This window comes from Dipodomys merriami, unplaced genomic scaffold (genome assembly GCF_024711535.1).
Source record: "Dipodomys merriami isolate MVZ:Mamm:240054 unplaced genomic scaffold, mDipMer1.0.p SCAF_511, whole genome shotgun sequence".
In the NCBI taxonomy this organism is placed as follows: domain Eukaryota; kingdom Metazoa; phylum Chordata; class Mammalia; order Rodentia; family Heteromyidae; genus Dipodomys; species Dipodomys merriami.
In genome coordinates, this window is record NW_027206082.1 from 6,442 (window position 1) to 28,795 (window position 22,354).

The 22,354-nt window shown below is 56.3% G+C and overlaps 1 protein-coding gene across 6 annotated transcripts in view; it reads right to left on the reverse strand.

Moving 5' to 3' along the window:
* Window positions 1-2,450: 2,450 nt before the first annotated feature.
* Window positions 2,451-22,354, reverse strand: part of Dlgap2 (DLG associated protein 2) — a 545,299-nt gene continuing 525,395 nt past the window's right edge. For all 6 annotated transcript variants that reach the window (XM_069998336.1, XM_069998337.1, XM_069998333.1 and 3 more), the window contains 5 exons: window positions 18,783-18,868; window positions 16,490-16,905; window positions 8,834-8,925; window positions 6,349-6,501; window positions 2,451-3,647 (listed from right to left, as the gene is read on the reverse strand). In XM_069998336.1, the coding sequence (XP_069854437.1) occupies window positions 3,429-3,647; window positions 6,349-6,501; window positions 8,834-8,925; window positions 16,490-16,905; window positions 18,783-18,868 (966 nt within the window). In that variant the 3' untranslated portion in view covers window positions 2,451-3,428. The remainder of the gene's footprint in view (window positions 3,648-6,348; window positions 6,502-8,833; window positions 8,926-16,489; window positions 16,906-18,782; window positions 18,869-22,354) is intronic.

A 22,354-nucleotide genomic window follows, 5' to 3' on the forward strand; every position in this document is an offset into this window, starting at 1 on the left:
CTGACTCGCATTCCCTTGAAATGGCATCTGCTTCTTTGGGACCCTGAGGTCTGGCTGGAGCCTGCCGACCTCCGGGGACCGCAGACAGACAAGCCCCGGTGCAGCCCCGAGTGCGCCTCCCTCCCCCTCCTGCCTTCCCCAAAGCTCCCCCTCCCCCTCTGCAGGCAGCCACCCTGCAGCCGCAGGCACTTGGACCGCGTGTCTACAGGTGTACTTTGAGGAGACTGCCGGGCGGGCGCCAGGCAGGCCCGGGCAGCACAGAGATGAGCGCATACACACAAAGGCAGCGGTTTAATCAAAAAGGCAAAACCCAAGACAGGGCAACAGAGACGTACACCCGAGAGAGGGTCCAAGCCCATGCATTTGTTGCCCTAAAATTGTTTCCTAACCACAAATCTGGCCACTTTCCTAAGAGCCAGAAGGGAGAGCCCCTTCACTCTCGTTACTGACTTGCGGGTTTTGTTACAGGCAACTTTAAATGTAATTTCTACTTTTGGGGAAATGCTTGAAGTCTTCGGATTGGTTTGGCGTTGAGAACATGGACCGCGTGTCCCTTCAAGCAAGGTGTGATTTTTTTGGTATACAACAGTTGGGTGCTTTCTATGCCAGTCCGGGTGATACAAATGTGTGGAGGGAAATGTGGCCACCATCAGCAGGTGGGCAGGTGAGTTACGGGGGCGGGTGACAGGCGGCGGCACCCTGCCAGGCCCTGCCAAGGAGACCCGTTTCCACACCAGAGAGCCGGCCGGAGCCCGGTGGGCTGGGAGGGCAGTCCCGGTGCCGGCGTCTCCGCGGTCACCGCGGTCACCAGCCTCGGCCGAGCAGCACTGTGGGCGTTGCCCGGCACCGCACGCGCAGCACAGCAGCTGGTTCTCAAGGCTACTCACAGTCTGTCATTCAAGTTGTCTTTTAAGCGTGACGGGGGACGCCGTACGCGCCCCACACCGCACCAGCGGGGGTGGCAGTGCGTGAGCGCAGGCGTGGCAGGTAAACACGACTCAGCTTCTTGTCCAGGACAGCGCTGCCGCTGGGGCCGCCGGCGCCGCCGGGGGAGGGGACGCAGGCAGGTGCATTCTGCCGCCCAGCGCTGCTGCTACGCTCTCCACAGTCTTCTTTGGAACTTAGGGACAACAGGGGCACATTCTCCACTTCAAGTCAGGACGGACAGTGCAGCTTCGTGGTTAACAGAGGACCTTGTTCTCAGAGGGATGGCTTAGGCCAAGGCTTTGGGGATCTTAAAAAACAAAACTGAGTATACAAAACATAAAAAAATGAATTCAAATCCGGTGGATACTTCATTCAAGTTGGAATCATAGACTCTGAGGTCTGAGTGATTATTGTCTCATTTTACAATTTGCTTCTATGTGTTTTGTGTAAGTCTAAGGAGATGAGACACAACGCATCAGCTGCCAGGAAACACAGGGCAGTTGCCAGTACATATATGCACTTTGTATTTCTTTACCGATAATTAATACCGGTTCTGCTTGCCTGTGGCTACTTCTACGTAGGATTTCCTTTTAAAATCACATCGTTTTCAAAGTCTAAAATGCCAATGCTTACAAATATACTTGCTTTTAACACAGTGGAGTGAATACAGGAAGGAGTGTCGTAGTGTACGTTGTTTAGGATTTAGGTGTTTATTCAGATAGAAAAATGCTTTGGACACTCTGGGGAAATAGGATTCAGTTATAGAAGAATAATTCAGGGGATTTTTTTTTTGCATTTTTTAAGGATATACATTCGTATGATTTTTGCTTCCAAATATATTTTAAGGCTGTTTGGTAAAATATATACCAGGTATGAGGCTCAATTTATAGGGATTATAACAGGGAAATCGTAACTACTCAGCTTTAAAAAAGTAAAACTTCGAAGCTCGACATGCTGCAATATCAACACCAACCGCGCCCCGGCGCCCATGCGTGGTGGGGTTAGCTATGAGGAAGGCCAGGCCACCAGGAGGTTCCGTCCCTCCCTGGGCTCGGCGGCCAGGGCCTGGGTACATCTTAAAGTGCGAATCAAGAGAGAAAACAAAGTGCTACGGGGCTGTGGGGAGCTTTCCGCCTATGGCTACGTACATCGTGTTCCTTAAAGCAGCAAGAAGGAAGACCTGGCATGCAGACCCCTCTGATCCCGCGGGGCCACGAGGAGCACTGGGACTCGGGGGCCAGGCCCAGCAGGAACCTCACAGCCTCTTCCTGGGCAGGTGCCAGGGCTGCCGGATACAGAAGTCGTGTAAATGTAGCTATGCGTGGGACCCCTGCTGAGAAGAGCTGTTTCTCTTTCCCTGCTGCCCTCCAGAGTCATGAACACGAATCACTTTTTAACATTCCACAGCTGGAGATCACCAGATGGGAGCTTTTTTCCCCCCTTCATGTCTAACCCAGGCGGGAAATATATTGTTCACTTTAGCAGTACTGCATAGGACAAAAGAATTCTGGAAAAATACGGTATAAACTACATTATCTTCTTTCCCATTTCAGCTGAGATATACTTACCACTCACATTCATGTTTTATACTTTTACAACATCACAATGGTCATTTTCAACAAGCAACCCTTCTTCTTCGTTTTTTTTTTTTTTTATAGGAGGATACCCTGAAAAGTCAACTGATAGAGCAGTCTGAGAATGTATGCGACACACATTTAAAAAAATCACATGGAGCATAAATGGAGAATTTAACAAAAATGCTATGTGTGATGTTTTAAGTCACAATGGGATCATGAGAACCAATGACCTTGTCATGGACCTGGACATTTGAACTCCAGGCTTTCCCAGGTTCCAGACGACTCCTCCCAGATCACTTTTCAAAGAGCAGATGCTGTGCTGAGTGACTCTGGAGGGTTCGGCCCGGCATCTCCCTGGCTTGGAGGACCGCTGAGTGCGGAGTCTGGAGGTTACGAGACCCTTCTCCTCGCCGCGAGCTCCATACAAGGAGCCAGCTGCTTCCTGTGGCCACACGGAGGGCCAGGATGGGCGGGCAGGGCCAGCTGGAGTCGGGGGAAAGGAGGCTGGAGGTCAGAGGCGCGACGGGCTGTCTCCCCTGCCCTTCAAGTTGTAGCACCTTCCGCTTGGGCCGTCTAATGCCTCGTGGGAGTGGTGAGACGCACCCGTGTGTGGTTATTTGTTATTCTTACCTCTAGTCATCTCACAGTTTATAAAAATATAAATAACAAAGTGTCAGCTGGGGTCCATCTCAAGAGGCGTTGCCTGGCCCTCTGAGGACGAGGCCTGCCCGTCGCAGCCGGCCGCGGTCGGCTGTCGGGGACAGCACGCGGAGGTCCGGAGCATCCACGGTGCCCGAAGTGCAGAGAACACGGGACGGGGCGTATTTTGGCGGAGGGAATGAGACAAAAACTACCAGGAAGGCAACAAACTATACAAGTGTCCTGTGAACAAGAACAGAGCCAGCTGTGCGGGGCCCGCTGTCCTCAGAGCCGTGTCTGGGCCTCGGGGATGTAGATCTCGATGCTGTCCGCCCGCTCCGTGGTGGAGTTCTGGCGGAAGGAGGCGGCCCTCTTGGCGGCCATGAGCCGTCTCCTGGCTTCCTGGCGCTGTCGGTCGGGTAGGTCCAGGGACTTCTCCCTCGTGATGGGAAATTTCCCCTTGGGGGGCTTCTTTGGTATCGGAGGGGGGACCTTCCTCTCTTCCTGAAAAGGATCACAAGCCAGAATGGAGGTCAGAGCGAGCACTCGCCAGGCTGCGCTTGGGACCTCTGGTGCCCGAGGCCCCGGCCGTTTTCTAAGTCCCTCTGGCTCCTAACAGCGTTGCCTGTTATGTGGTGCATGCCTTTCTCAAAAACCTAAAACTCTTCCGAGGAGGCAGGAGAGACTGGGGTGATTGTACAAATAAGGGGAGCAATTCTGTAGCCGTGGTGTCACCACAGCATCGTTCCTGAAGCCCTCATCCATGCACCCCTGCACCCTGGCCGTGCCCCTGGCGGGGTGGCAAGGTGCACTGGGCTCCCTAATCACTGAAGATGATCACACACAAGCAGACAGCCCAGGGAGCCCCGGGCCAAATCCTGACCTGAAACCCAGCGGATACTAAAGGTGGGTGCTCACACGCGCACACACACAGAGATTGTTTGCTTGGTAGAAAAGATGCAAACAACTTTTCTGATCTTTAGTTTGGATTCTCAACTAAGTCATTCCAAATACACATATGCCTGCATCAGAAAGATAAACGTCACAGTTCTGCAACAAACGCTTGCAGATGTGTGGTGTCACTCACACGCTCCTGAAAGGCAGACTGGCAGGCCCCGCCACAGTGCTCTGCCATGCTGTGAGGGGCATGGGTGGATGGGAAGAGGCTCTCCTCCCCCAGAAGGTGGTCACCACGGGAGGGGGTGCAGCCCCTGCCCATGTCTTCTCCCTTTGCCGTGAGTCGGTCACAAGCCTTTGGTGATCTCAACGCTGGGAACAGCATGAGTGAGAAGTGTATGCAACTAGTGGTGTGTGTGTGTGTGTGTGTGTGTGTGTGCGTGCGTGAGAGAATGAGTTCCCTTATCAATGGGCTTGAAAACATGCCGGCAGACTGTGGCTGAAGAGGGGAGGCCAGGACCCAAACCCCAGCAGTGCTCAGAAGCCACGGGCTATCTTTAGAACAGGACCCGCAGCTCCGTGCACGGAGGGTGGTGAGTCCCCGTTCCTCTGCGCAGCTGGAGGCCGGGCTCCTGTGAGTTCTCAGCCATGGCGGCATGGGAGGGTTGCAGCATGCACAGGGCTCGTTTGGAGAGCTCTACCTCGGAGTTCCATCTGAGTAAACTTTCCACTGAGGTCATAGGCCCTACCCTTTGCCCCCACGAAGCCATGGGTGTGGGATGTGCTTCTGTCTCCTTGGGCTTCCTGGCCTCCCTGCCTTCCCTCCGCGCTCCGTCACCGTGCTCTCTTCCTCAGTGGCATTGATGGCTGCTGACCTGCAGCCCTCCCAGCTGCCAGCAGCACCTTTGGGGATGGTGACAATGCACACTGGCTTTCTATCTTTGCCTATATGTTTGTATCATCTTCTGAAAGAAGGCGGGTCTCTGCTTTACAGCTGTGTGTTACTGGATAGTGTCTGCCTAGGGATACAAGGTGAGCGTGTCTCGCACTGCTGACGCAGAGCTGTCCTCTAGCACTGTGAGAGTGACATTGACGTGAAGGGTGCCAGGCTGAGCCCAGGGCTCACTCGCTGCCCACGGAAGGCTGGGCTGAGGTCCCCGGGGAGGGCCCCCCAAGCCAAGCGACCGAGCCTAAATGCTGTGTCGCTTCTGACTCCTGACACACAGCCGGCAACGCTCACGGTGGCCAGACCTAGCACTCCCGTGCAGGAGAGCAATTGTCATTCATGCAGCTCTAACCAGCGTCGGGATAAGAGGGGCTCAGAGCATGCGTCTCTGTTAGTGATTACACTACAGACGTGGCGGATTTGGTCAGTGGCTGGGCGAGGAGGACGCTGCGGGTCACATGACCGCGCTCCCACCTGTCTGCGCACACGCACCCCCCTGGGCCACGCCGTCCACCCTCATCTGCGCATGCCCAGGTAGCGAAGGTCCCAGCCTGCCCTCCTAGTGACGGCCCTGGACTCCTGCAGTGATGGCGGCGTCTGGAGCAGCTGCTGCTGCGGCTGGGTGGGGGCTGTGGGCCTGGACTGCGGGCGGGAGCTGTGGGCCTGGACTGCGGGCGGGAGCTGTGGGCCTGGACCAGTCGGTGGGGGCTGTAGGCCTGGACCGGCTGGGAGGGGGCTGTGGGCCTGGACCGCGGGCCTGCACAGGGCTGTGGGCCTGGACCGCGGGCCTGCGTGGGGCTGTGGGCCTGGACCGCGGGCCTGCGTGGGGCTGTGGGCCTGGACTGCGGGCAGGGACTGTGGGCCTGGACTGCGGGCAGGAGCTATGGGCCTGGACCGCGGGCGGGAGCTGTGGGCCTGGACCGCGGGAGAGGGCTGTGGGCCTAGACCGCGGGAGGGGCTGTGGGCCTGGACCGTGGGAGGGGCTGTGGGCCTGGACCGCGGGCCTGGCGGGGGCTGTGGGCCTGGACCGCGGGCGGGAGCTGTGGGCCTGGACCGGTGGGTGGGGGCTGTAGGCCTGGACCGCGGGCCTGCGCGGGGCTGTGGGCCTGGACCGCGGGAGAGGGCTGTGGGCTTGGACCGCGGGAGGGGCTGTGGGCCTGGACCGCGGGCCTGGCAGGGGCTGTGGGCCTGGACCGTGGGCCTGGTGGGGGCTGTGGGCTTGGACCGCGGGAGGGGCTGTGGGCCTGGACCGCGGGCCTGCGTGGGGCTGTGGGCCTGGACCGTGGGAGGGGCTGTGGGCCTGGACCGCGGGCCTGGCGGGGGCTGTGGGCCTGGACCGTGGGCCCGCACAGGCGCCATTACCTTTCTTTCCGGCGAGTCCATCGCCTTCCAGTCGCTGAGCTTCAGCTGTTGTAGCTCGTCGAACTTCATGCTGACGTCCTCCACAGAGAGCTGCAGCATGTCCCAATAGCCGGCCAGGTCCTGGGGCGTCGGCCTGGGCATGGCACTGGGGTCCTGCGGAGACACACGGGAACACTCGGGGCCGCCTTCCCGCGGTGCCCCAGAGGGAGCGTGGAGACCCGCCAGCCGCCACCCATAGGGCCGGGCACGCTCGGCCCGTGGGCTCAGGCCCCCAGCGCCTCTCTTCCTCGTTGCGTTGGGAGTGTGTGTGTGGGGGGGTCAGTGAGCGGGTTCCAGGCGCCCGGCGGCACCAGGCCCTGTGTGTACCCAGGACCCGCGGCTGCGGGGAGGAGGAAGCCCTGGGGAGAGCCGGCCGCAGCCACCTGGGTGTCTGTGCTGTTCTCCTGGATCTTAGCTCCAGTTCTAAGGTGATGTGGCTTCAGCGTGCGTAGTGGGAGGGCCGTCTCCTGAAGGGACCCCCTGGTCTCATGGCAGTGTCTAGCTGCTGCCTGCCGGCCACAGGAAGGAGTGGCCCGAAGCTGGACTCTGTCCCTGAAAACCACCCTCTCCCCAGTTCCTCCTTGCTTGACGAGGCTCACCAGCTTCGCGACCAGCGGTCCCCACGGACTGGGATGAGAACTTACGTTTGGCTTTCAACTCCTTCAACCTAGCCTGGCATCCATATCGTCCTCTAGGGACTGTCCCCTCCCCTCCTGAGCAACCAGATGTCCACCAGCTCTGTGTGAGGGTCAGCAGGGCTGCAGTGGCCGGCCCGACGTGCTCATTTCCTCCCCAGAGGGGAGCCACAGTTCTCCTTTCAACCACTAGAGGGCAGCCTCTTTCCACGCAGCCACGGGGGCGTGCTGCGGGCATGGTGCGTGGGGCGTGCGGGGTGCGGATGGTGACTCCCCGGGCAGCTCCCTGAGCAGGAGGGGAGAGTTGGCATTGGATAAGCCACACCTTGGATGCCTTGTAGTCACCTACACGTCCTCACCTCAAAGACACCGGGGAAGGCTCTGGTGCTTTCCAGGGCCATTCCTCTGACTTAAAGCCCAGCCACCTGCTGGACACTTGCAGCTGCTAGCAGCGTGCCTGTGGACTGGGGACCTCTGGCTTGAGGGAAAAAGTACGGGTCTCGCCCGCCTGGGTCTTCTCAGCCCTTCTTCCTGCCCCCCAACGAGAATCCCAGAGAGAAGGGAGTGGCTAGAATGCTCCAGCAAGATTAAGGTGAGTAGTTTGTTGTTGTTGTTGTTGTTGATGATGTGCCAGTCCCAGGCCTGGAGCTCAGGACCTGGGCACTGTCCCTGAGTTTTGTGCTCAAGGCTAGTGTTTACCACTTGAGACACTGCGGCTTTTTGGTGGTTAATTAGAGGTAAGAGGTAAGAGGCTCTCGGATTTTCCTGCTTGGGCTGGCTTTGAGCTATGACTTTCAGATCTCAGCCTCCTGAGTAGCTGGGATTATAGGTGAGAGCCACTGGCACCCAGCTTCTGATCCCTTTTCAAACTGTCCATAAAACTATGCTACAGGTGATCTGTTGGTGACTATAAGTCCCGCGATGAGCTTTAATGGGCTAGTAGGAAAATGTTGGAGAAATCACACATCTCAGTGATTCTAGTTTAGGACACACAGATGAGCACCTCCGAGTTCTGTGTTGTGTCTGTGCAAATTAACAAGCAACAAAAATACAACCAAAGTGTCTGCCTTCAATGCCAGGACAATATTTACCTTTTGTTGAAAGTCTGTGGTGTGAAAAAAAAAATCTGTGTATGGATTGTAAAACTGCCTATAAAGAACCATGCCTAATACGTGGCCATTTCTGAAGGAATTATGTGAATACTTTTTCAGACAAAGAAAAGCGTACATGTGTGCGTGTGCTGATGAAAACAGGTGTGCAGGATGTACTGCTATCCACATCCAGGCGCATACAGATCAGTGTGCATGCACTGCACACCACAGCGTGTGCACGTGCACTTCCCTGCCCGGTGACTGCAGGGACACCGGCCTGTTACCCGCCACATCATACATTCAGTTCATGGGATGTACGTGCATCTGCACTGGGACTACAAAGCAGAAAGCCCACATTGTTTCTGAGTGTCTCGTCTCTCTACACGGAGTGGTTTATGTCTCTGTTCTGCACAGCCTCAGATGCTTTTGCTTACTTGTCACCTTGGTCTGGGTAGGACATCTCCTTGTTTGAAGTTTTCTGGGAGAGAATCCAGTAGCTGAGGCCCAGCTTCCTTACTCTGCAGAAGGCCAAACTCTCAGCCCCACTCCCCACTTCTGGCCTGGCTCAGTGGCTCACTGAGCTGCAGTGAGGGTTCCCTGGGGCTTGGCCTGTGGGGCCTGGGGCTGGAGTTGCAGGTCTCTGCAGCTCCCGGAGATGCAGCGAGACGCTGGAGTGGCCAGCGCAGCCTTGCCAGTGACCATGCATGCAGGTTCACTCACCATGTTTTGCTGGCAGAGCCAATAAAACTGCTGGAACTTCTGGGACATGAGCAACTGGGCACTCCCGACGGCACTCCGGATCTTCCCCAGAACTGTGAGACAGAATAGGACAGGATGAGGACCGGCCGGCCGGCCCCGACAGAAGCTGACCCTGTGCACACTCAGGACCGGCTGGCCCGGACCAAAGCCCCACGCCCCCCACCTCAAAGGAGCCCTCCCTCAGAGAACCCCAGGCTAGCGGTGTGGACCCTGGGGACAGTCAGCCCAGAAAGCGGTCAGCCTATAAAGTGTTCCTCCTTCTGGGCCTTGTTCAGGTAAGCCAAGGGCCCTTAGCTTGGTGTGGCTTGGTGCCGCACACCACCACAGCTTCTGGGATTTTCAGGGGCTCCCTGAGTGCAGTGAATCTATTCAGATGTTAATTCACAAGCTCAGAGGGCAGGTCCAGAGGCTCCTTGGCAGGGCCAGCTGTGGTGGGACCAGCCGGAGAGCCTGGCAGCGGGCTCCCAGGGCAGCCGCTCCGCTCCGGGGCTGTCCGTTTGCTCATACTGATCCACGACGCGTGGGCCGCCAGCAGGATGAGGTGTGAAGATGCCGTTCCAGCTGCAGATGCCCCACGCAGGTCGTTTATTTTGTAAATCCAACAGCAAATTTAAAAGCAGTCAGCTGTAGTTTTATTCTGCAAAGGATTTAGCGAATCAGAGAGGCAGGCTGCTCTGGCGTAGACTGGGTGGCTGAAAGGTGGTCTGAGGAATGGATGGACGTCTTTCTCTGAGCACTCCTGAACTCTTCATCTTCCCTCCCCGATCTCCTGTCCCCTCTGTCTGCTGTGAACACAGAATATTCTGGAAGCAGCAGCGCTGCTCTCAGGATCACCTAGGAGTGGACCATCCTCCTCCCACCTGGCCCAACAGCCACATTTCTCTGCCTGGCTTCTGTTCAGAAGTCACCCAGGCGGTTTCAGGACTCCGTGGTCCGGCTCTCCTGCGCTGGGTCCCTGGGGGGCGGAGGTGCGGTGCCCACGCGGGGTACCGGAGCGCGGCGTCTGCGCGGGGGCGACCCTCACCGGTGGCCACCTCCCGCGGCTCACCCGCACAGCAGGGCCGCCTCCCGCGGCTCACCCGCACTGCAGGGCCGGTGCCACGGCTCACCCGCACTGCACGGCCGGTGCTGAGGCCAGTGAACTACGCAGCCGCCCGCTCCGTTTCTCTCTTTCGATTCTCCCTCAGAATTTCTGGCACAGCACAGGTAACCACCCCACAGCAGAGCGATGCCAGGCTACGGTCTGCCAGCTCCCCCAGGTTTGCTGGGTGACGGCAGAGCCGGCTCCAGCCAGCCGTGTCTGGTGCCGTGCAAGGCTGAGCAATGCGTGTCCTGGGATTCGCCAGCTATCGGGTAATAACAGTGGCATGTCACGTGACATCAAGGTGTGGGAGTTTCCGGGGTCTTTGACTCTGTGCCCGTGTTATGAACACAAGGCCCGGGAGGCTCCACTGTGGCATGTTGAGTTTGGGGACATTCACATTTTTAGCTGCACAGAGAGAGGGAGGGAGGGCCGGAGGCCAAGGAGGGAGAGGAGCGGCCGTGGGGAGCCGCGGCCAGAGCAGCGGTGGGCAGAAACAAGGAATACATGCACTTATTTGACTGTTTCTTTAAATTTTAACTGAAAGCCAATCAGTTTTATAAAATGTGCAGTTTTAACGTCTAATTTTAATATTTTTCTTAAAAGGGATTTCTGCTGAAGTATTAATAAAAGGACTTCAATTTATATTCTTTAGCACAACATGAATAGATGGGCCATACTGGGTATTGATTTAATGTAGTGGAGAGCTATTATAAAGGCTATAAATTGAAAAGTGTCAGGGAAAGATAAAGAATCTCAAATCCGACATGCTGGTTAATGGCAGAAGAATTCCGCTGCTCAGTGAATGGAGATGATGCTATCTGATACCTAGTGTAAATAGCTTTCCATAATTGAAGTGAAAATTCAATTTACTCTCTCCCCTCTACTCCCCTAATTCTGTCATCATTTAGCTGGTTTTTCTCTCTGGAGTTGTAGACAAGGACTGGCACTCATCAGAATGCAAAGTTCCAAAGAACCTGCCTGAGAACCCTGGCCTTCCCTGTCCAAAGACAATGGATTAGCTTACGTCGCTTTACTGTTATTTCTCATGCATCTACTATTATTTCCAACTCTATTTTTTTAACCAAGTCCAGAAGAGCATTTATACTCCTCTGTTACTGCAGAGTTGGAAGGGCTGTGTAGAATTTGCAGAGTTTGAAATGGTCATCTGGATGTTTGTAAGCCCAAGATTCCTCCATGATGAATTCTGCATTGGCATGAGCTCTGAGCACACCCTTCCTCCTGTGAGATGGAGGGCATCTTCACGTGAGCTCTGAGCACACCCTTCCTCCTGTGAGATGGAGGGCATCTTCACGTGAGCTGTGAGCACGCCCTTCCTCCTGTGAGATGGAGGGCATCTTCACATCCTTCCTGTGAGATGGAGGGCATCTTCACGTTACTCCTTGGGTTCCTAGAGTAACATGGGCCAGCTGGGCTTTGTCAGCCTGATGGGCGCATGGACACAATCCCGCCTGGCTCCCGTCCATCTCCACGTCTGTGGTTCTCCCGCCGTCCACAGTGGTGCACATCGCAGTCTGCTCAGACTGTCACCCCCATTCCCCATGCTGCAGTCTTTCCCTCTGACCCTAGCCCTCCTGAGCTGCTGGACATGAGGCTCGGCTGCTGGCCAGTCCTGTGCTCCTCGCCGGTGTCCTGTGGTGTCCAGGTCACCTGGGCTCTGCTGCTGGCTCTGTGTGGGCGGTCCTGTCATGGGGTGCCCCCACCGCCCCAATGGTGACCGGGTCTCAGCGCGGGCACTGGTGCCCTGCCTCTGGCCCGGCCCTGGTGTTAATGCGATGGTGTTAATGTTAATGCACAGTCCACCCCGCCGTGGAAGCACTCTCTGATGCGGGAATTCCGAAGCGCCTTCCCCCGGGCCGCTGCACACGGAGCGTTATCTGTGGGAGGAGGGCTGTGCCAGCCAGGACTCTCAACACCACTCACTACTACATCTGTCTGTAGACGTCTTCCCTGGACGAGGCCTCTGTGAGGCCGGTGCATCTTCAGAATAACGTCTTTGCAAGGTTTTGTTTGTTTTGGGAGTCGCACTAAGTTTTGGATTCACCTTATGCCCTTGACCACGTGGCTTTCCATCATTAATATAAAAGTTCCTGACTCTAGTCCCACAGTGGCTCACAGCTCCCCCTGAACATTTCCACTTCTGTGTCAAGAGTAGGAAGCTGGCACAGTGTGACTTAACACAAACCAGTTTGCATTTGGCTTATGATAGTTTTCATTAACCACAGAGAGTCAAATAGGTCTGGATTCATTCAATCAGTTTAGTGGACTGTGATTATAAAATTACAGTTTAGACAAAAATTATTTCATGTAATTGAAATTTCAGTATTTAGAGCTCAGGGTTTTGGCTTAATAAACCATTAAATTTAATCTTTATTCTTAAAAGTGCTGAGATCAATGACTCTAGTTCTTGCAAAAAAAAGAACTAGAATTGGAGGCTACCTTTCAAACGTTATCAGAGAACAATCTGAACTCATTAATATTGCATGAGCTCCTGCACAAAGCATGCCGGAGGGGCACACCGGCATCTTGTCGCCTCTGCCGACAAGAGGAGGAAGGTAGCCAGGAAATGCAACCGTGAGAGCCAGGTGCCTTCTGCTCACACGCTGGTGCTCAGCGCACACACTGGTGCTCAGCTCACACGCTGGTGCTCAGCTCACACACTGGTGCTCAGCTCACACGCTGGTGCTCAGCTCACACGCTGGTGCTCAGCTCACACACGCTGGTGCTCAGCTCACACACGCTGCTGCTCAGCTCACACACGGTGCTCAGCTCACACGCTGGTGCTCAGCTCAGCTCACACGCTGGTGCTCAGCTCACACGCTGGTGCTCAGCTCAGCTCACACGCTGGTGCTCAGCTCACACGCTGGTGCTCAGCTCACACGCTGGTGCTCAGCTCACACACTGGTGCTCAGCTCACACACAGTGCTCAGCTCACACGCTGGTGCTCAGCTCACACACGCTGGTGCTCAGCTCACACACTGGTGCTCAGCTCACACACGGTGCTCAGCTCACACGCTGGTGCTCAGCTCACACGCTGGTGCTCAGCTCACACGCTGGTGCTCAGCGCACACGCTGGTGCTCAGCTCACACACGCTGGTGCTCAGCTCACACACTGCTGCTCAGCTCACACGCTGGTGCTCAGCTCACACGCTCGTGCTCAGCTCACAAGCTGGTGCTCAGCTCACATGCTGGTGCTCAGCTCACACGCTGGTGCTCAGCTCAGCTCACACACTGGTGCTCAGCTCACACACTGGTGCTCAGCTCACACACTGGTGCTCAGCGCACACGCTGGTGCTCAGCTCACACGCTGGTGCTCAGCTCACACGCTGGTGCTCAGCTCAGCTCACACGCTGGTGCTCAGCGCACACACTGGTGCTCAGCTCACACGCTGGTGCTCAGCTCACACGCTGGTGCTCAGCTCACACGCTGGTGCTCAGCTCACACACGCTGGTGCTCAGCGCACACGCTGGTGCTCAGCGCACACGCTGGTGCTCAGCTCACACACACTGGTGCTCAGCTCACACGCTGGTGCTCAGCTCACACGCTGGTGCTCAGCGCACACGCTGGTGCTCAGCTCACACGCTGGTGCTCAGCCCACACGCTGGTGCTCAGCTCACACGCTGGTGTTCAGCTCACACGCTGGTGCTCAGCTCAGCTCACACACTGGTGCTCAGCTCACTCACTGGTGCTCAGTGCACACACTGGTGCTCAGCTCACACGCTGGTGCTCAGCTCACACGCTGGTGCTCAGCACAGCTCAGCCTTTTCATTTAGAGGTTGGCTGCTGCACAGCAGAAGTATGCAAATGGAGTCGACATGGCCGGTGGCCACGGGGGAGGCGGAGGGGCTGCGGTGGAGCCCGGGGTCTGGCTGGGAGGAGGCGTACGGGGGCCTTCGTTAACGCTGTCCTCCTCTTCCTCCCTCATGTTCTTGTCTGCAGAGCAAGCGGTGCCAGGCAGTGCCTCAGGCACCATCAGCATTAAGCGTGGTCACTGGAGCAGCCTGAGACCCCCGTGGAGCAGAGCAGTGGGGACAGGACCACCTTGTCCTTTGGGAAAGGTCGGCGCCCCGAGGACCGGAGAGTGCTGGAGCACTGGGGACCCGAGGGGAGGCCAGACTCTCTGAAGGCTGGGATACAGGGTGAAGTTGAACAGCCTTCTTCCAAGAGAGAAGCCAGCCCAGGCTCTGCCCCGTTTCCTTCACCCTTGTCCAGTGTCTGGACCATGGGAATCCAGCACAAAGCCACCACTTCACGGAGCCACCACGGATCTTCTCGCCCTTCCCTGCTTTCCCCGTCACGGCATCTAGGCTTCCTGTGCAGGGCTCCCGGACCAGCTTTCCTGTTGCGGCTCCATGCTGTGCCTTTCTCATTTTGCACCACATCTGTCTACCACTGAGTGGTCTGCGCAGAGCAAGCACTCAGCAAATGGCTGTTGAGTGAAGAGTCCAGATCCAAAGGTTCAGAAAGATATAGAGGACGACGACGGGGAGGCAGTTGTGCTGACTTCTTGTGAAGATTGGTGCTGTGCTTCCTAGATGCCCAGCAATGGCTGCCTACAATGTGCACACGACACTTTCCCAGCAGAGTTTCTAGAGTTTTCTTACATGGTCCTGAAGAGACGATAATAATTGTGATTTATGACAATGTTTCAGCATTGTCATATTGATTATTAGGTCTTTGATCTTCAGTTGGAGAAGCAACTGATTCCTAACTTTCATTTCTGAATTTCCCAAGCACACAGCCTGGGGGGTCGAGGCGCACGCCCTGTGGCCAGGGTGAGTGGCTGCATGGCGTCCCAGGGCACAGGATCCGGAGGTGAGCGGCCAGGGGCCGGGAGTCAGCACTGGCTGCCACCGCAGGGGTGGTGCGTGAGCACAAGGAGAGAGACGCGCGGGGGGGGGGGTAAGATGGGGGGGCTGGGCCCTTCACTCCCAGGCACTTCAGAAGCCTGGCCTTCTGCCAGGCTCCACTGGTGTGTGTGTGTGTGTGTGTGTGTGTGTGTGTGTGTGTGTGTGTGTGTGTGTGTGTGTGTGTGTGCGCGCGCGTGTAGACCTTAATTCTCAATGCCCCTTCCTTTTCCTTGTCAGAGCTTTTCTGTGGTGGTTTTGTGGCACGGGGTGGAAGCAGGGCTCCGTGTGTGCCAGGCAGGTGCGCTGCCCGTGGGACATGCTGCGATGACAATGACAGCAAACATCAGCATGGCGAGAGGCAGATCACAAACGTAGGGCAGTCAGCAGAGACCGGGGACAGTAAGTGTGGGGTCGTCAAGGCGTCCCCTGTCCTCTCTCCACTGCCAGAGCTGGCAAAGGACCACTGCCTTAAAAACCGTAATCCTTATGAAGAGCAAAGCACAAATGAAAGCCGATAACAACGATCACATGCAGATCCCTGTGTGTCATCTTACGGCAACGAGATTCTCAGTGATTTTACTGTCAAAGGAAGGCCAGCATGAGTCTGAAAGGTGGATTCAAACAATGTCAGAATAAAACCCCACCAACACTCCATGGGGTCGAGATCCAGCACATGTCACGTCTCTGAATCCGTCCATCTGGCACTCTCTCCTCCCTCTTTCCCTCTCTCTCCCACGTGCCCCTCCTGCCCTTCCTCGGGGAGGGGGGGGCTTGAGCCACTGATCTCTGTGCAGTGATGGAGACCTGGTGAGCCAGCCATAAAGGACCTGAGAAGGTCTGTACGGGGACCCTGGCTGGGAAGTCACATGAATAGAGAGGAGGGTCTGGTTGGGAAGGTCACATGGATGGGAAGGTCACATGGATGGAGAGGAGGGTCTGGCTGGGAAGGTCACATGGATGGAGAGGAGGGTCTGGTTGGGAAGGTCACATGGATGGAGAGGAGGGTCTGGTTGGGAAGGTCACATGGATGGAGAGGAGGGTCTGGCTGGGAAGGTCACATGGATGGAGAGGAGGGTCTGGCCAGGAAGGTCACGTGAATGGGAAGGTCACATGGCTGGGAAGGTCACGTGGATGGAGAGGAGGGTCTGGCTGGGAAGGTCACATGGCTGGGAAGGTCACATGGCTGGGAAGTCACATGGATGGAGAAGACTGTGCCCACAAGCTTGCCACCGACTGGACAACTCCTGTCTGCCATTCTCCTCTGCCATCACACCAAGGCAAGGTTTTACAAACAAGAACGCAGCCAAAATGCTCCAAACGCGTTAGCGCCATAATTCAAGAGAATGGGGATGCCGGCCACGAGAGGCCTTTGCGACTAAGGAAGGCGTTGGCGCAGTGGGTCTCCGTCGCCCTCCTGCGGGGCAGAGCCGCACACAGACAGAGGGAAGCATCCTCCGCCCGGCTGCAGCCGCTCTCCTTGGGGTCGCTACGGCTCTCGGGGCTGAGAGGGAGCTGGGGGGCTTTCAGCGGCGGGAGCGGGCTGGCCGGTGCGCTCACACATCTGGGTCTGGCCCCGCGCACGCTGCGGCCTGCTCGTTTGCCTTCCCGGGAAGCCGCCATCCACAGCCACACGGGACACCCTAGGTCCTTTCACCAGCATCTTACTTTCCTCTGTGAGGTCGTTCTCCTCCGCTTCTCTCTCCATCTCTTTGCACCAGCCTTCCATCCTCTTCGTCTCCGTATGCAGTAGTTTCAAAAACCAGGAGCCGTCCCTGCGGCACGGAGACATTCTCCCCGTTTCCACGGGCTCCAAGGACGGCTCCAGCCAGGGGTCGGGCGGAGGCAGGGCGGAGGTCTCCACCTGAGTCCGATAGTCCTCCCTGTAACTGAAGAGGCCCTGCGTCCGCACCGTCCGCACCGCCCCATACTGTGTTGGGGTGCTGGGCTCCGAGTGCCGCTGGAAGGAAGAGCCGAACTGCAGACCCTTGTCCTCCATGACGACCTGGCCCTGGGGCCCCTCCAGCTCCAAGTCAGCCTGGACGGCAGCTGTGACGCTGTTGGAGCGCTTGAAACGCCCGTGCCTGGAAAAGGAGGGGAGGGCACTCAGGAGGGTCACCCCACACCTCACACGCCCCTCGGCCGGCCGCCGACAGCACACCCCGAGCCTCAGGGACAGGGTAGCGCCCACGCGAGGCTCCTACACACCAGGAGAACCACGAGCCACACGGTCCACAGCTGCCCTCCGTCCCGACGGCCATGGGCCTGCCAGGGGCCTGAGCCACATGGTCCACAGCTGCCCTCCGTCCCGACGGCCACGGGCCTGCCAGGGGCCTGAGGCACAGGTGGTGGGGGACGCTGCCAGGGGAGCACTCCAGCATCAGCCATTCCACACAGTCCGTGATGGAGAAGGCCAAGGAGCCTGCTGGTGAGGCGTGTGCAGACAGCGTGCACCTGTGTGTGCACTCACGTGTCTCACAGATGTGGGATGCGTAGGCAGCACACACCTGTGCGCCACACAGGGTGCGTGTGTCTGTGTGGATGGGGAGTGTGTGCACAAGACACGTGGGTGTGTGTGACTGCACGTGGCACATCTGTGGACGGGAGTGTGTGAACACAGGCGTGTGTGTGTATGGCTGCGTGTGGCACATCTGTGGACGGGAGTGTGTGAACACAGGCGTGTGTGTGTATGGCTGCACGTGGCACATCTGTGGACAGGAGTGTGTGAACACAGGCGTGTGTGTGTATGGCTGCGTGTGGCACATCTGTGGACGGGAGTGTGTGAACACAGGCGTGTGTGTGTGTATGGCTGCACGTGGCACATCTGTGGACGGGAGTGTGTGAACACAGGCGTGTGTGTGTATGGCTGCATGTGGCACATCTGTGGACAGGAGTGTGTGAACACAGGCGTGTGTGTGTATGGCTGTGTGTGGCACATCTGTGTAAAGGGAGTGTGTGTACACGGGTGTGTGTGTGTGTATGGCTGCGTGTGGCACATCTGTGGACGGGAGTGTGTGAACACAGGTGTGTGTGTGTGTGTATGGCTGCGTGTGGCACATCTGTGGACGGGAGTGTGTGAGCACAGGCGTGTGTGTGTATGGCTGCACGTGGCACATCTGTGGACGGGAGTGTGTGAACACAGGCGTGTGTGTGTATGGCTGCGTGTGGCACATCTGTGTAAAGGGAGTGTGTGTACACGGGTGTGTGTGGCTGCGCGTGGCCATGTTGCATCTGCGGCATCTTTCTGTGTTGCACACACAGGTGGCACATCTGTGTCATGTGGGTCTGAGTTCTGAGGTGCTCACAGCCGTGTTTGTGGCTCTGTGCCTCTCGGTCCACAGACAGCACAGCTGCCAGGCAGGAACCCGGGGCAGAGGCCGACCGGGGAAGACGCCAACTCACGCTCTGACTTTCTCTGCAATCTAATTTGTAGATCGGGCTCTGAAACCCTTCGGGGCTGTCACTGGGGTCACTGCAGCTCGTGATGCGGGCTCTCAGTGACACTGGTTCATGCAGCTAGTGGCACATAGTCCTCAAATACAAGCTAAAATAGCCATTCTGCCCTCATTAGAAAACCAGCTGTGGTAACTGAGGTCTCTGTTTTACATTTCTGAGTACTGCCTTTGAAGCCAGACACCTCCAGGAACTAGCTGATGCCGCCGCCTGCTCTCTCTGTGTCTGTCTGGTGCCTCGCCTGCCTCTTTCCTCTTAGATTAGAAGGCAGGCGCGCGTATTTCTCTGCCCTCAGACGGTTTTCTCCTTTGGCCAGAGGATGTGCTTTCCTGGGCTGGGAGCTGTGCTGCTTCACAGGTGGTAAATTACTTCCGAGAGAATTATTCCCTGGCTTCGTGCAAAACAAGACGGTGGCGCAAGGCGAGTCATACTTGGGCCGTATGATGGGGAGTGTGGGTCTGCGGCCATCCCTCCCCAGGCTGATGCCCATGCAGAAGGGGTGAGTTACCGCTTCTCGTCTTCGACTTGCACGCCGATCGAGTGGTACTCGCGCAGCCCTCGGCTCTCCGTGTCCGAATCGGTGGCCGTTTCCACCTAATTCAACACAGAAAGTTGGTTTAGAACAACATGGGATGTGGACCAGGGAGTTTTCTCTTGCTCGTTCTTTTGCTGTAATTGTGCATGTGTCTGGTGAGTGGCAGATGACCTGTCCCAGGTCATGGCGGGGAGATGATCTCGGGCTGTATACTTACATCGAGACTGGGTTTTGTCAAAAGTCACAGAACTATTTGAACTCAAGACTGACTTCAGTCTTTTGAACATATGCAAATGAGCTGGTTTAGTACAGCTCAGGTAGGAGCTGGCTGTGTTGGGGTGCATTACCACGAGACGCCGACAGTGGAGGAGGCGGATCAGGCAGGGCTAGGGACAACAGAAAACAGAAGTACGGATGGCGGCATCCACAGACAGACACAGGGGAAGGGGAGAAGCAGTCACTGAAATGCGGAGACTGGCCCTGCTCCGGGCCTCTCACAGATGCTGGCCGCTTGCAGGTGGGCAGCAGGTCAGGATGAAGCCAGGCATTCCGAACCCTGCCTGTGGCCCCGGGGCCCAGGCTCCAACTCCATCCCAAGGCACTATGATCGCGCCATGGGAAGCTCCCACGCAAGGAAGTGCTAGCACAGAACAGTGTCAGAAGAAAGCAAAACAGAATGAAACAGCACCCCGGGCTCTGAAATCAGGCTCAGCAAAGCTGCTCCATTCACAAAAACCTCACCAAAGCTATCCACAGGACTTGGCTCCAAACTGAAATCGTAACAACTGAGGCTCACTTTTACTTTACTTTTCTGTGTTTCTGGGATTTGAATTCAGCACCTGCACTCACTCACCATTCCCACCACTGTGCCTGTCATCCTAGCTACTCGGAGGCTGAGATCTGAGGATCGCGGTTCAAAGCCAGCCTGGGGAAGGAAAGTCCACGAGACTCTTATCGCCAATAAATCACTCAGAAAGCCAGAAGTGGTGCTTCAAGGGACAGAGCGCTCGCCTTGAGCTGAAGAGCGCAGGAACAGCGCCCAGGCCCAGAGTTCAGCCCCACGACCGAAAAAAAAAAAAAGAAAAAAACATGCCACTCATTGCAAGGCACCAAACAAGGATGGTGGGCGCACGGTGGGCACGTCTCTGGATGTAGGCAGGGGTCTGTGGTCCTGGGCCGCGTGCAAGCAGCCCCTCGCTCGGGGCTGGGCAGCGTGGTGGCCGCGGCTGTGGATCGCTATGTGGCAGGGTCCACGGACCCCGTGACCCACGCACTGCTGCGGTCATCACACCGCAGCCCTCTGTGCCTGGCTTCGCTAACTGCCTGGGCACCAGAGAAGGGCCGAACACTCCCAAGGACACCCAGATTTTTTGGGGCCGTACCGGGATTCTTGCCAGGTTCTCTCTCTCGAGAGCCCTGCTCTGCACCCACCCCGGTGGGCTGTGGGGGACCCAGAGCTCCTGCCCCTGGCTGTGTCTCCTGGTATAGTTCTAACGATGTGTGGAGCTGGGGTCATCAGTGGTGCCTGCCTGACAGCCAGCAGACGGACCGAGTCTGTGGTGGCGGTCCTCGCTTCCTGTTGGGGGCCACCATTTTTGGTGGTTTTAAGTGGGCCCTGGCCTTCGTATCTTTTATCTTGCAGAACACGGAGATTATTCATACTTCCTACCAGAAGCTCATGTGAAAAATCAACATTTAAAATTCCCCGCCGGGACACATGGAGCCACCTTGTGCTCTAAGTGCACACGATTAAGAGCTGTCAGTGCAGGGGTGATTTGATGATTTCTGGTTTTCTGTCATTACTATGATGCTGCTATAAAAACAGCCATATTTGTATTTAAGTGCAAGCTTATGAACACACTCATGTCCACATCCATCTTCGTGCATGACCCATCCACACAAAGGTGACTGTGTTGTATCGCTCTGGTTATAAGACATGGGTGAACTCAACTCACATGATACTTTTAGTAAGACAGCACACATTTTTAGTATAATAATGTTGAAGATGTGTGTCTTGTTCCAGTATAGAAAGGTAGTCTTAAATTTGGACATGTTTGTGAGTTGTGGGGACACAGCTGGAAAAGGGAATAGTGATTTATCTGTGACACAGAAACCCTGCATGGTCACTCATGAATAGGAACACATAGGTCCACAGACAGCATGGAACCTGCATTAGTGACTAAAGGAGCTGAGGAAAACATAACAAAACTTTCTGTTTTGGCCTTTAATACAATGTTCCTATTTTTCTAGTGAATTAGAAGAATACAGCTTTGGGGCCCAGCAGGCTCTGCTCCATGATGGAAGAAAGACGAAAGGAAAAGCCTTAAATTTTGTTGCATCGTTGCTCGGTGGGGAGACAACAAACATCCAGTCCTGGGACTAGCCAGGGAAGTCTGTCTGCAGCAAATGCAAATTCCTGCCATTTATCCCTGCTCTGAGCATCTTTGGGAGGTTCTCATGCACACACGCCTGGTAAATGAGAGCACAGGCACACGCATGCATGGCGGGGGCGCAGGCACACGCGTGTGTGGTGAAAGAGAGCGCAGGCACACACATGCATGGTGGGGACACAGGCACACGTGTGTGTGTGGTAAATGAGAGCGCAGGCACACGTGTGTGTGGTAAATGAGAGCGCAGGCACACGCATGTGTGGTAAATGAGAGCGCAGGTACATGCATGTGTGGTAAATGAGAGCGCAGGCACACACATGCATGACGGGGGCACAGACACATGTGTGTGTGGTAAATGAGAGTGCAGACACACATGCATGGCAGGGGCGCAGGCACACGCATGTGTGGTAAAGGAGAGCACAGGCACATGCATGTGTGGTAAATGAGAGTGCAGGTACACGTGTGTGTGGTAAATGAGAGCGCAGGCACACACATGCATGGCGGGGGTGCAGGCACACGCATGTGTGGTAAATGAGAGCGCAGGCACACGTGTGTGTGGTAAATGAGAGTGCAGGCACACGCATGTGTGGTAAATGAGAGTGCAGGCACACGCATGTGTGGTAAATGAGAGCGCAGGCACACACATGTGTGGTAAATGAGAGCGCAGGCACACGCATGTGTGGTAAATGAGAGTGCAGGTACACGTGTGTGTGGTAAATGAGAGCGCAGGCACACACATGCATGGCGGGGGTGCAGGCACACGCATGTGTGGTAAATGAGAGCGCAGGCACACGCATGTGTGGTAAATGAGAGTGCAGGCACATGCATGTGTGGTAAATGAGAGCGCAGGCACACGCGTGTGTGGTAAATGAGAGCGCAGGCACATGCATGTGTGGTAAATGAGAGCGCAGGCACACGTGTGTGTGGTAAATGAGAGTGCAGGCACACGCATGTGTGGTAAATGAGAGCGCAGGCACACACATGCATGGCGGGGGCACAGACACACGTGTGTTGGTAAATGAGAGCACAGACACACATGCATGGCGGGGGTGCAGGCACACACATGCATGTGAAGGAGAGCGCAGGCACACACATGCATGGCGGGAGCGCAGTTGAGACATGCTGCCAGTTCCAAAATGCTTGAACATGTAACTT